Below are 12,441 nucleotides of genomic sequence, written 5' to 3'. Positions count from 1 at the left end.
AAGAGGAAAAAAAACATAAAAATTCCCAAAACAAACTACTAAAAAAGTAGTTGCCCCCTAAAAATTTGGGTGTGGTAAAACCCACTAGTGGCAGATGACTAAAGGTCTCAGTGTCATCCACTCCCCCCCCATCAGACTTTCACAAAGTACTGAAACAAAAATAATCAACCCAAAAATTCCAGTCCCAATGATTGTTCCGGATCTTCAATATCAAGAAGACTTTGCATCAATTCAACTTTCTTCCCAGTCTTTCCATATTTTCCATTCTTCCCATTTCCATTACCATTGACCCTTATCTTAGGTGACAGTGATGACGATCACCCATTTCCTCATAAATCTGGCAATGAATTAGCAAAAATGAATGCATCATGGTCATTTTCAAAGAATTGAGATTGAAAGTTCCCATAAAATACTTTCAACACGGCCGGATAATGAAAGGCAAATTTATATCCCTTTCGCCACAATACTTCTTTAGCTGATTTAAATTCTCAGTGCCTTCTAATAATTTCTTGACTCAAATCCACATTAAAAAAAAACACCCTGTTATTCTGGATCATCATTCTTTTGTACCTTCTGCACCGCCATTCATAATATTATTTCTCTGTCCTGGTATTTCAAACAGCAAATCAAAACTGCTTATTGTGGTTGGCATGGAAATGGTTTCTTCCTTAGTGCTCTATGTGCTCGATCTAATTCCAGACCATCCGGAAAAAATGCCTTGCCCAACACCTCAGGAATCCATTTCTTAAAAAACTTTACCAGATCAGAACCTTCTATATCTTCTGGAAGACCTGCTATTATTATGTTATTTCTTTGACCCTGATTTTCTAATGAATTAATCTTCTTCAATGATTCCTTCTTCTGAATCCCCCAATCCATGAACGTCCTCCACATTTTCCATTTTTTCTCTATTACGCTCCACTTGGTTCTTACATTCAAAAAACGCTTCTTCAATCTTTTTAAAGTTATCTTGTACAGTGTCCACTGATTTTAATACATCTACTAACATCACTTTTAACTACATTAATATCTTACTTCATACAAGTCATTTCTTTACATATAGTAGTCATTTTAGATTTCACTTCCATAAATCCTTGAGTCATCTGAATAGACATCTGTATTGACATATTTTCCATTTAATGAGCAATCCCTTCCAAAATTATGAACATAGAATCCAGTCCAGATTTCATCGCTTCCCTTTGAAGTCTACCTTCTCTGGTCTCAGTCCCCATTTCTTACTGTGTAAGTTCCTGTAATGTTAATCTTTCTTCCTCCTCCAACATCATAGGTCCTCTTCCAGTGCGGCTGCGGGTCTGGACACCCATCGACAGCGTGCCGACCTCATCAGCCCACCACCATTTGGGCTCCCGCACAGCCCACACCTTGTCCAATAGTTCCTGGACCCGCGACACTCCGCACATGCCCAGTAAAGTCACCGACTGTGCAGGTGTGCAACGCTACACTGCGCACTGCCGGACCGCCAGACAATATTGCGGGCTCACGGGTCTGTCTTCACTCGGCCAATCCGCCCGAAACCCCGGACTCACGGAGTAATTAAAGGGGCCAATGGTGAGGTTTAGACTAATAGGTAGGTAGAGTCCATCTTTGATTGGCAGGTGATTCGACTTCTGACTAGGTTCCAGACGGAGAGGTGATGTGACCCTCCACAATCCACATTCCCACCTATTTACAAATGGAGAGGCCACGTGACCTTCCATAATCCACATTCCCACGAGGTTCCAGACAGAGAAGCCATATGACCCTCTGCAATCCACACTACACAAGGACATGCTCTGTTCTCGCTGATGCCTGATGCCACAGGACCTGTGCTACCAGGTTCAGAAAGGGTTGCTACCCCTCATCTATCAGACTCCTGATCATAGACTCATTCAGAGCCTCATTTAAGGATTCATATTTTGCTTATTGTTTATGAATTTTTTATACTTCTGCATTTACACGGTCAGTTTGTTAACATTTCTTTATTTTTGAGTACAATTTAGAGTTACCAGTAATTAGAATTCTGCCTGGCCCACAGAAAATGAATCTCAGGTTTGCCAGTGATATCATGTACATTATGACAATAAACTTGAAGTTTTGAACCTCTCCTGGAATCAGCATATCCAGATCACTGCAATAAATCAGAATCGGATTCCGAATTTATTGTCATAAAATTCATTGTTTTGCACCAGCTCTATATATAAACTAGTCAAAGTGAGGCTGTGTCACTAATTATTCAGGAATCTGATGGCAGCGGCGAAGAAGCTGACCTTGTGCCGCTGAGTGCTCATCTTTAGGCCCCTGTACCTTTCTCCCCAATGATAGCAGAGTGAAGCGGGCGAGGCCTGGGTGGTGGGGGTCCTTGAGGATAGAGGCTGCTTTTTTAAGACCGCCTCATGTCAATGCCATCTATGGAGTGAAGTCTAGTGCCTGTGATATCTCAGGCCGAGTAAACAACCCTCTGGAGTTTATTCTTGTCCTAACTGTTGCCACCTCTTACCAGACAATGATGCAATCATCCAGAATGCTCTCTGTAGAAGTTCTCGAGATTTTTCAGGGACAGACTGAATCTTCTCAAACACCTCACAAAGTATAGCAGCTGCTGAACTTTCTTTGTGATTGCATCGACATGGAGGCTCCAGGACAGATCCACGGAGATGTTTACACCCAGGAATGTGAAGTCCTTGACCCTCTCCACTTATGAGCCCTCGATGAGAGCGGGAATGTATTTTCCTAACTTCCTCCTAAAGTCCATAATCAGCTTCTTGATTCTTGCTAGTGATGAGTGCAAGGTTGTTGTTGCCACACCACTCAACAAACTGATTTATCTCCCCCCTGTACGCTTCCTCATTGTCGTTTACCAGTCTGCCCACAACTGTGGTGTCATCTGCAAATTCATGGGCTAAGCTCGCATCCTTGAGGTGCACCTCTTGTCAGTGGCGGATTAACTGCCACCCAGGCCCTAGGCTGAACTTTAGTAAGGCCCCCACTGCAGTGGGGTATCTAGGGATAATAGGACCTATGGCAAGCATTGAAATTGCACCTCCCCGTTAAAACTTACTGCAACCATCCCTCACCACTGCCACACCAGCCACTTTGCCTTCCTGACCTGTCCTCACCGCTGTAGAATCCTAAAATAATCATATCCAACGCTGGATATATTGAGATATTGGAAAATAATCAACACTTTAAAAATCACAACAGTCATTTCAATTAAAAGAAAACCTCTGCCTACTTCAAAGGCCAGCATTCACTGAATGAAAGCAACAAATGGAGTTCCCCGGGCCAGAGCGAAGCGGCCAAAGTTAAAGATGTTGAGTGGCTATCACCATCCCTATGGGCACCCTCTCTTACCTTCAGTGAAAAAGTGATTCTTGGCATCAAGCACTCAGTGGGAGAGAAGCAGGAAGATGCTGAAGCCCATGCTCAAACTCATCATTCAGCACACACCCTCCTCAGCCCTGGCTCCAATGGGGGACAGGCGAAGGTTTGGAGTCGGGCGTCGGGAGCACCGGTGTAGGCCGAGGCAAGGGTTCAGTGTTGGCATCAGATTTTTCAGTCACCAGAGCTCCCGATGCCAAGTCTGAACCCTCCCCTTCATCTTACTACCGCACACACATTCCGGGTGTACGTGGTAAACACAGAGCATGGCAGCACCTGCCTCTGGAGGGACTGTGGAGACAGACTCCATCCCTTCCCGCAGTAGAGGCACTCACTCCAGGATGCAGCTGAGGCCCGATTTCAATGATGCGGCAGTACTCACCTTGCTCCAGGCCCAAGCAGTTGATGGGTAACTGCCTCCATGGCTACCATCTGTGACTATGGCGTTTATTCTCAAGGCAACAGTTGCTACTGATCTCTATTTGTGTCATCAGCTGCACGATGTTTCTGCCACCACATCTGCTTTCATTTGCCCTACGTCATGCCCTCCACATGGATGGCAGGACTTCATTGGCCTGTCAGGCAATCAATAAAATCATGGATGAACCCCCAGACCTCCCGACCTCTAGGCTTCAGCCTACTCAGCCTAATAGGTAATCCGCCCTGGCCTGTGTTGATAGTCAGTAAGGAGGAGATGTTGTTTCCAATTTATACTTACCGTGGTCTTCCAATGAGGAAGTCAAGAATCCACCTGCAGTGGAGGTGGGGTGGGGGGGGAAGCGCAGAAGACCAAGTTTGGAGTAAAAACACACTGCTGGAGAAGCTCACCAGGTCAAACAGTGTCCTTTATAGACCAAAGATTAAAAAATACATAAACAAACTTATGGGTTTGAGCCCTTCATCAAGGTATGGAAAATTGTCGGCAACATCCGAATAAAAGGGTAAGGGGGAGGTATGGTCGCAAAGACAGGAGGTAAAGGCAGGTGGTGAAGGGAGAGAGGCATAGCAGCAAGCAAGGGGAGGAGGGATGGCTAGGTGAATAGAGAGGGAAGGGGGTGGGGAGCTGACAGGGGGAAGGGAAGGGAGGAGGAAAGGAGGGCAGGTTAACAGAAACCAAAAAAGACATTGTTAATGCCATCCAGCTGGAGAGTGTCCAGAAGAAAAATCATGTGTTGTTCCTCCAATTTGTGGGTGGTCTTGGTGGGATAGTACATAAGGCCATGGACAGACATGTAAGTATGGGAATGTGACACAGAACTGAAATGGTTGGCTACTTGGAGGTCCCTGTCACTAGTATAAACAGAACGAAAGTGCTCAGTGAAGCAATCTCCCAATCTGTGCCCAGTCTCTGTAATGTAGAGAAGGCCACAAAGGGAGCACTGGATGCAGTAATCAGTCCTGTGATTAGACAACTGAAGTGTTGCTTCACTTGACAGCCCTGTTTGGGGCCCTGGACTGTGGTGAGGAAGGGGTATGGGCGCAAGTGTGGCATCTCCTGCGGCCATGAGGGAGGGTGCTGGGTGCTATTGGTGGGGAGGGATGAGTGCATGATGGAGTCATAGAGGGAGTGGTCCCTACAGAAGGCAGAGAGGGGAGGAGAGGGGAAGATGTATCTGATAGTGGGATCCTGTTGTAGGTACCAGAGTTTGGAGCTTGTTGTCCAACACTGAGGGAATAATTGTGTTGAAGGGTGAGCTGTAGTCGATGGAAAGAAGCCGTATGTATGAGTTGCTGTTTTCGAGGTGATCCAGACCTGAGTGGAGAGCCAGTGATATTATGCCTGCTGTGGAGTGATTGCAACAATCAGCAAATTGCAGTGGGCCCATGACCAACCTCTCAAAGCATTTCATCACTGTAGATATTAGTGCTACTGGATGATCATCATTGATGCAGCTCACGACACTCTTCTTGGGTACCGGGATGACTGATGGCCTTTTGAAGCAGGTGGGAACCTCTGACTGCAGCGATGAGAGGATGAAAATATCCATGAACACTCCAGCTAATTGGTTGGCTCAGATTTTCAGTCCCCTACCAGGTATGCTGTCAAAGCCTGATGCCTTGAGAGGGTTCACCCTCCTGAATAATGTTCTGATATTGGTCTCAGAGACAGATACCACATGTTCCTCAGCCTTTTCAGGGATTCTTGTAGGCACTGTTGGGTTTTTCTTCTCAAAGCAGGCATAGAAGATGTTCAGCTCATTACTTTGGAGGCTGTAATGGTCTGCACTCCCTACCATAGCTGGCGGGCATCTGTCTCTGTCTCTAGCTTCTTCCACAATTCCCATGTTGTTTCAGAGATGACCTTCCACAGGTTGTACCTGGACTTCTTGTAGAGCTCTGGATCTCTGGCCTTGTTCTCACCTTCAGCAGGTCACGAATCCATTAATTCATCCAAGGCTTCTGGTTGGGGATCACCCAGTATGTATGTGCATGTGGGCATGCAGGTCTTGATGAAGTCAGTTACACATGTTGCATATTCATTCAAGTCTAAGGATGCGTTCTTGAATATAGTCCAGTCTACCAATTCAAAGCAGTCCTGCAGATGATCTTCCACCTCCCTCGACCATACTTTCGCTGTCTTCACTACTGGTGCTGTGGTCCTCAGTCTCTGCTTGTACGGCATGAGTAGAGGCACAGCCATGTGATAAGACTTGCTGAATTGCAGTTGTGGCTTGATAGGCGTTCTTCACAGTGGTGTATCAGTGGTCAAGTACGCTGTCTTCTCTGGTCTCGCATGTGATGTGTTGGTGGTAGTTCGTTAGAGTCTTCTTCAGATTGGTCTAATTGAACTCCCCTACAATGATCGGAAAGGCATCCGGATGTGCTGTCTCATGGCTGCTAATCACAACGCTCAGTCTATCCAGTGCCAGCCTGATGTTAGCCTGGGATGGAATGTACACTGTAGCCAGGATGATGGCGGTGAACTCCCTCGACAGATAGAATGGCACTTGATTGCCAGATATTCCAGGTCAGGGGAGCAGGGCTGGGAGATGAACCACGATTTGTTTTGACACTGGTGTCCAGTCAGCGTGATAGTGGATGTAGCCCTCAGGCTGTAGTGCGATATCTGGAATATCCTTGTTTAATCATGTTTCTGTGAAGCTCATCACAGCACTCCTTGATGTCTCTCTGATGTTATAATCTGGCTCAGAGTTGAAGTTTGTTTTCCAAGGATTGTATTATTGTATGTTAGCCAGGAGGATGGTAGGAAGTGAAAGCCTCAAGGCCCGGCACCTTAGCTTAATTGTAGCACCCCCACCCTCCCCCGTATCCATGTGGTCGCGTATTATTTAAGTGGTCTGTGGGTCGGCTTCTGTTAACTCCTGTCGTGCTGAGGTGATCTATGTGATGTCCCTTTAAATCTCCCGCAATGGCAATATGGACTGAGCGTCTGCTGCTTCCGATTCTTTGAGCTTCTCCAGGTCTACTCTGGAAAGTATTTGGACTAGTGGCATCATTGCCTGGTTTGGTAGCTGGAGTACAGAGGAATACAGAAGGCTGTAGAAAGTGGAAAACATAGTCAAGTCTTGTGCATGTTTGTCAGGCGCTAACTTAAGAGGTTTGCCAATGCCATAAAGGATCCCCATCATCCTGGTCACAACTTCTTTTCACTGTTCCCTTCAGGCAGAAGGCTCAGAAGCCTGAAATCTAGCACTTACAGATTCACTTACAGATTCAAAGCCCATTTTTATCCAACAGCTATCAGGCTCATCAACCTCTCTATTCTACTCTAACCCAACCATAGACGAACCCAGGATCACCGAAGATCTGTCTGCATTATTAAAACATCACTTTTTTTTCTTGCACTCACTACAGCTTTGATTAATTATCTACCTATCTTTTGATATTTGTTTTCTGTTTCTCTGTCTTGCATTTGTAGTCATTTACATTTTTATTTTTGTAGCTGGTGCATCTTATGTTAAGGATTTTGGTGACACACATTGTACTTGTGTATATGACAATGAACATTGAACAGTGATGCTCCAATTACTTTCCCTCGGGCCACCACTTTACTTTCCTTTTTAGTTCCTCTCCCTGACAGGGTTGGTATTAGCTCTTCTGTTAATGCTGCATGACTGCCCAGGAGATCAAACTATCCTTTCTGCTACAGATGGGACATTTTACATCAGTAATTCTCTGTCGCATCCACCAGTGGGATGTAGAGCTGAAAGGGCTTAGTATATCTCACATGGAGCACAATGGCTATAAATGTTGGCCTCCTGCTATTGTGCACAATATTCCTCTTACAACCAACATCACAAAAAGGGGTGTAACAGCCAAAAAAATCCAAATCTTAGAATAGTTATTTTACCTTTGAAAACACTTTGTGGATTTCCACACAACTCTGGCACAAGAGACACTTCTCTATGTCAAATGGATGTCTTTAGTTCATTATTTTGTAGGTAATTATTGTCAAGCACCCACACATCAAAAAAAATTAGTTTTTACTGTATTTACCATTCCATACTTAACTGTTATTTAGATCCTGTTGTTGATGGTGATGGATTACTTAAATGCACCTTAGAAAGAAAGAAATATTGTTTATTCAACAGTAAATCATACTATACCATTTCCAAACCTAAATAAAGGACTGGAATTCACCTACCAGCACAATCGCTCTGCGGCATATGCAATATCACTGGCTCTCCACTAGCGACTCTCTGTCCGCCTTATGGTCGACCAAAGTTTAAAATTTCATGAATATTACACTCTAAATGTCGTGTTACGTGACAATAATGGAACCTTTACCTTTTCATACGGCCGCTCTTCATAAACTACAGCTCAGCCTTCAACACAAATATTCCCTCAGTGCTGATCAACAAGCTCCAAACCCTGGGCCTTTGCAGCCACTCTGCAACTGGATTCTGGACTTCCTCATCAGAAGATCGCAGTCAGATCAAGTGGAAACTACATCTCTTCCTCCCTGCTGATCAGCATAGGTGCACCTCAAAGATACGTGCTGAGCCCACTGTTCTACCCATTACTGTGTGGCCAGGCACAATTCAACTGCTATCTATAAATTTGCCTATGACACCATGGACATCAGTAGAATCACAGACAACAATGAGGAAACATACAGGAGGGAGACAGATCAGCTTGTTAAGTGGTGACACACAAACAACTATTCACTCAATGTTAGCGAAACCAAGGAAACGATTATGGACTTGGGGAGGAAATCAGGAGAACATGATCTAGTCCTCATCGAGGGATCAGCAGCAGGGAGGGTCAGGAACTTTAAATTCATGGGTGTCAACATCTTGGAGGATCTGTCCTGGAGCCTCCGCATTGATGCAATCATGAAGAAGGCTTGCCAATGCCTATACTTTGTAAGAAGTTTGAGGAGAATCAGCATGTCACTAAGGACTCTTGGAAACATCTTCAGGTGTACCGTGGAGAGCATTCTGGCTGGTTGCATCACTGTCTGTTATGGAAGTGCCAACATTCAGGACAAAAAAATTCCCCAGAATTGTTAACTTGGCCTGTGACATCATGGGCACCAGTCTTCACTCCATCAAGGGGCATCTACTAGAGGTGATGTCTCAAGAAAGCAGCCTCTGGGTGCTTGGAATGCCTTGCCATGGATGATTGTGGAGGCTGAAACATTAGAGGCATTTAAGGGGCACATTAGATGGAAGAAAAATATAGGATTACAGGTAAGGATGGTTTAGTACATTTTGAAGGAATATATGGGTCTGGCCAACATCAAGGGCTGAAGGGCCTGTACTGTGCTGTAGTGTTCTATGTTCTATCCATAAGGACCCCTACCACTTAAGCCATGCCCTCTTCACTCTGCTCTCATCAGAAAAAAAGATACAGTCGTCTAAAATCAAGCACACAACAGCACAAGGGCAGCTTCTTCCCCTCTGCCATCAGATTCATGAATGAACAATGAACCATGGACACTACCTTGTCTTTTTCTTGCAATATTTTTATTTATTTTGTAAGGTGGTTTATAGAAATATTTGCACTGAGATGCTGCTGCATTACAACGAATTTTGTGACATGTTCATAGCGATAAATTCTTATTCTCTCTTCTCTCTTATGACAGAGAAAAGATCATTGATGAATCAGCTGAATATTATTTGGTTCAGGACAATTTCCTGAGGAACTCTTTTTGTTTTGTTTGTTTACGTGTACTTGTCACATTATACAGTTTGGGCCAAGAAACTGCCTTTAAGCCTGTTGGTGTGGAGGGAAAAGAAAGTGTGCCTGGGGTGTGATGAGTATTTAAGTATGTTGGCTGCCTTTCCTAAGCAATGGAAGATGTAGATAGAATCCAAGGAGGGGAGGGAAGCTTGCATGATTTTCTGAACTACATTCACTACCTTTTGTAGCTTCTTCCGATCTTCAGCAGAGCAGGTCCTAAACCACACTCTGATGTACCCAGCAGGTATGCACCCGTAGAAATTTCTGAGAGACAGGGGGACGTACTAAACTTCCTTAGTCTTCCAAGAAAGTAGAGACAGTGATATGGTTCCTTGACTGTCAGGTTAACATCTTTGTCAAGACAATGGGGAACTTGAGGCTATTCACTTCAGTGCCATTGATATCGTCGGGGAATAGCCTTTTCCCCTTTCCTGATCATCTCTTTCATTTTATTGAGTTTGAGAAAGTGGTTGTTATCTAGACTTTCAATCTCTTTCCTACATTCTGTCTCATCATTATTTGATGTCTGGCCCACTACTGACGTGTCATCGGCACATTTGAAGACAGTTGCAACAGATTTGGAATGTACAATTGTGAGTGTGGAGCGGGAACAGTAGGGTGGGGGGGGGGGTCTGAGTACACATCCTTGAAGATCGCCAGTGTTGCGTGTGATCATGGAGACGTTGCTACCCATCTTCACTAATTGTGATCTGTTGGACAAGAAGACAGCAGAGAGAGGCAATGAGGAAGAACCCTAAGTTTGAGAATGAGTTTTCTAGCAACTATGGCATTAAAGCCAGAGCTGAAGTCAATGAACAGTCGTCCAACATATGTTTTTGGCATCCAGGTTTTCCAGGGAGGTGGTTTCAGCCATTGGTCTGTTCGGATCGTGGGCAAACTGAAACTTATGCCATTGACAGAGGCTGAGATAACTTATCTCCAATAACCTCAACCACCTTCCTTTGTGTAAGATATGATTTCAGACAGTGGAGAATCGTGCCTTTGATTTCATTGACATCTTGACAATTCTTTTTGTGACTTCTTGGAACTAAATACCAGTATAGTTGACATATCAGTCAGTCATGATCCTAACTAAATATTTTAATTCTTTCAAGGTCAGAATGATATACTATTTATCAAGTTATATTTTTTATTGAAAAAGAATCCTGTATAAAATGGTCTTTGATCTGTTCAAGATGGTTCCTTAGTAAATTTTGATGAAAGCAGCTGAAAACCAGTATACACTGACCTGTCAGAAGCTTCATTTTACAGGACTGTTTTCCCAAAATATTTAGAACGAGTTGGCTAGGAATATTGCAGACTGTTCCTTTGCAATAAGAAAAAAAACATTCCAAGCCTGATTAATTTTAAATTTGGAAGCCTCTTTAAAAAGCTACATGCAAATGCAGTCATACCCACTGGTCAAGAATGTAACCTCAATTCTGCATTTTCTGGCCAGAGCTGGTTTCTTGCACAATATACATGAAATGAGCATGAACCCAGACTGCTCGGAAGCTTTAATTATTTGTTCTTTTTTTTCCCCTTCTTCTGGATCTGAGTGTCAGCAAACATTAATCCTCCAAAGGCCATTCGTGACCCACTTCCCCGAGCAGCGGGTTGCCGGATTTCGAGCCACTCACAGTTCTATACTTCAAGAGAGGACGGGGGATAGACGGGTCTTTTATTGATAATATTCTAATATTCTCACCCGCTAATAGATCACCGGGCTCGTCCTCGATTCGTCGCGAACACTAGGACCATGACCTGGGATTCCCTGAATCACTGAGGATCCGAACGCTTCTCTGGTCGCTTGAGGGCAGCAGCCGAGCAATGCGGGGAAGGAGCCCGCCGCCGCCGGCAGAGCAGATGTCGGGCTCTGACTGTGCCATGTCCGCGTGATGGGCTGCGGGACGAGCAAAGTGTTGCCAGAGCCGCCAAGGAACTGCTACGTGGACTTTGTGAAGACGGTGGTGAACTGCAAGCACAAAGTGTGTGACGAGGGGCCGCGGAGAGCGGAATCCAAGGGACTGGGCAACGGGCAAAGCGGCACCAGCTGCCCTGATGGAGCCAGGAGAACCAAAGTGGCCAAGTACCGAGCCAGGTTTGACCCGAAAGTGACAGCAAGGTAACCCACACAGCGAGGGGGGGTTTCCCAAGTAGACTTTAGGGGAACAGCCGGCCGAGAACCCCAGGTTAGGGTTAGGGTTAAGGGTTAGGGTTAGGGTTCTAACGAGCTTCAATCGCGATCATTTCTGACCTGTAGGTTAATAAAGTTCCTCACCCTCTCCACCTGTGAACCCTCAATGATCACTAGATCGTACACTTTCACTTTTTTCTTCCTAAAGTTGACAATGAGTAAGAGATTGTTGTTAATATACCATTGAGCCAAGTTTTCAAACTCCCTTTTGTATGCGAACTCATTACCCCACTTTATACAGCCAACTCCACTGGAATCATGGAAGTATATCAGGTATTGTTGACGTATTGTTGACTCAACACTGGTATTGTTGTCGGACTAACCCACGTAGTAATAGGTGTAAAGCGAGTAGAACAGGGGGCTAATTGTACAACCCTATGGTCATCAATTGCTCATAGACCTTGTAGAGGAGATGTCCTTGCCAATTTACTGGTGAATGGAGGTGAGGAAATCCAGGATCCAGTTGCACAGATCCAATTTTATTGATGTCCAGGTCTTAGAGTTTGCTGGTTATAATTCGTTTTGAGTGGACAATGGTGTTGAATATCAAGAGCATCCAGATCTCTACACCTTTGCTATCCAGGTGTTCCAGGGTTTTGTGGAGGACCAGTGAGATGGCATTTGCCATAAACCTGTTGCTGTGGAAGGCAAGTTGGAACAGATCCATGTCACCACTTAGCCAGAATCTGATATACTTCAACACCAGCCTCTCACTGGGG

The 12,441-nt window shown here is 44.7% G+C and overlaps 1 protein-coding gene and 1 long non-coding RNA gene across 8 annotated transcripts in view; one reads left to right on the top strand and one right to left on the bottom strand.

Annotated features, from left to right (window-relative positions):
- LOC138755647 (uncharacterized) overlaps positions 1-11,990 on the bottom strand; it is an 83,075-nt gene extending 71,085 nt beyond the window's left edge. For 5 of the 6 annotated variants that reach the window (XR_011352446.1, XR_011352445.1, XR_011352443.1 and 2 more), the window contains exons 1-2: positions 11,807-11,942; positions 7,852-7,898 (exon numbers count right to left, since the gene is read on the bottom strand). This is a non-coding gene — a long non-coding RNA (uncharacterized lncRNA). The other variant, XR_011352447.1, reaches the window with a different exon arrangement.
- LOC138755646 (serine/threonine-protein kinase H1-like) overlaps positions 11,374-12,441 on the top strand; it is a 72,190-nt gene continuing 71,122 nt past the window's right edge. Inside the window, exon 1 of one of the 2 annotated variants that reach the window (XM_069922018.1) lies at positions 11,374-11,650. In XM_069922018.1, coding sequence (XP_069778119.1) covers positions 11,424-11,650 — 227 coding nt within the window. In that variant the 5' untranslated portion in view covers positions 11,374-11,423. The remainder of the gene's footprint in view (positions 11,651-12,441) is intronic. The other variant, XM_069922017.1, reaches the window with a different exon arrangement.

This window comes from Narcine bancroftii, chromosome 2 (genome assembly GCF_036971445.1).
Source record: "Narcine bancroftii isolate sNarBan1 chromosome 2, sNarBan1.hap1, whole genome shotgun sequence".
NCBI classification, from domain to species: Eukaryota; Metazoa; Chordata; class Chondrichthyes; order Torpediniformes; family Narcinidae; genus Narcine; species Narcine bancroftii.
The sequence above is the reverse complement of the archived record's forward strand: the minus strand, read 5'-3'. Positions and strand labels throughout refer to the sequence as shown.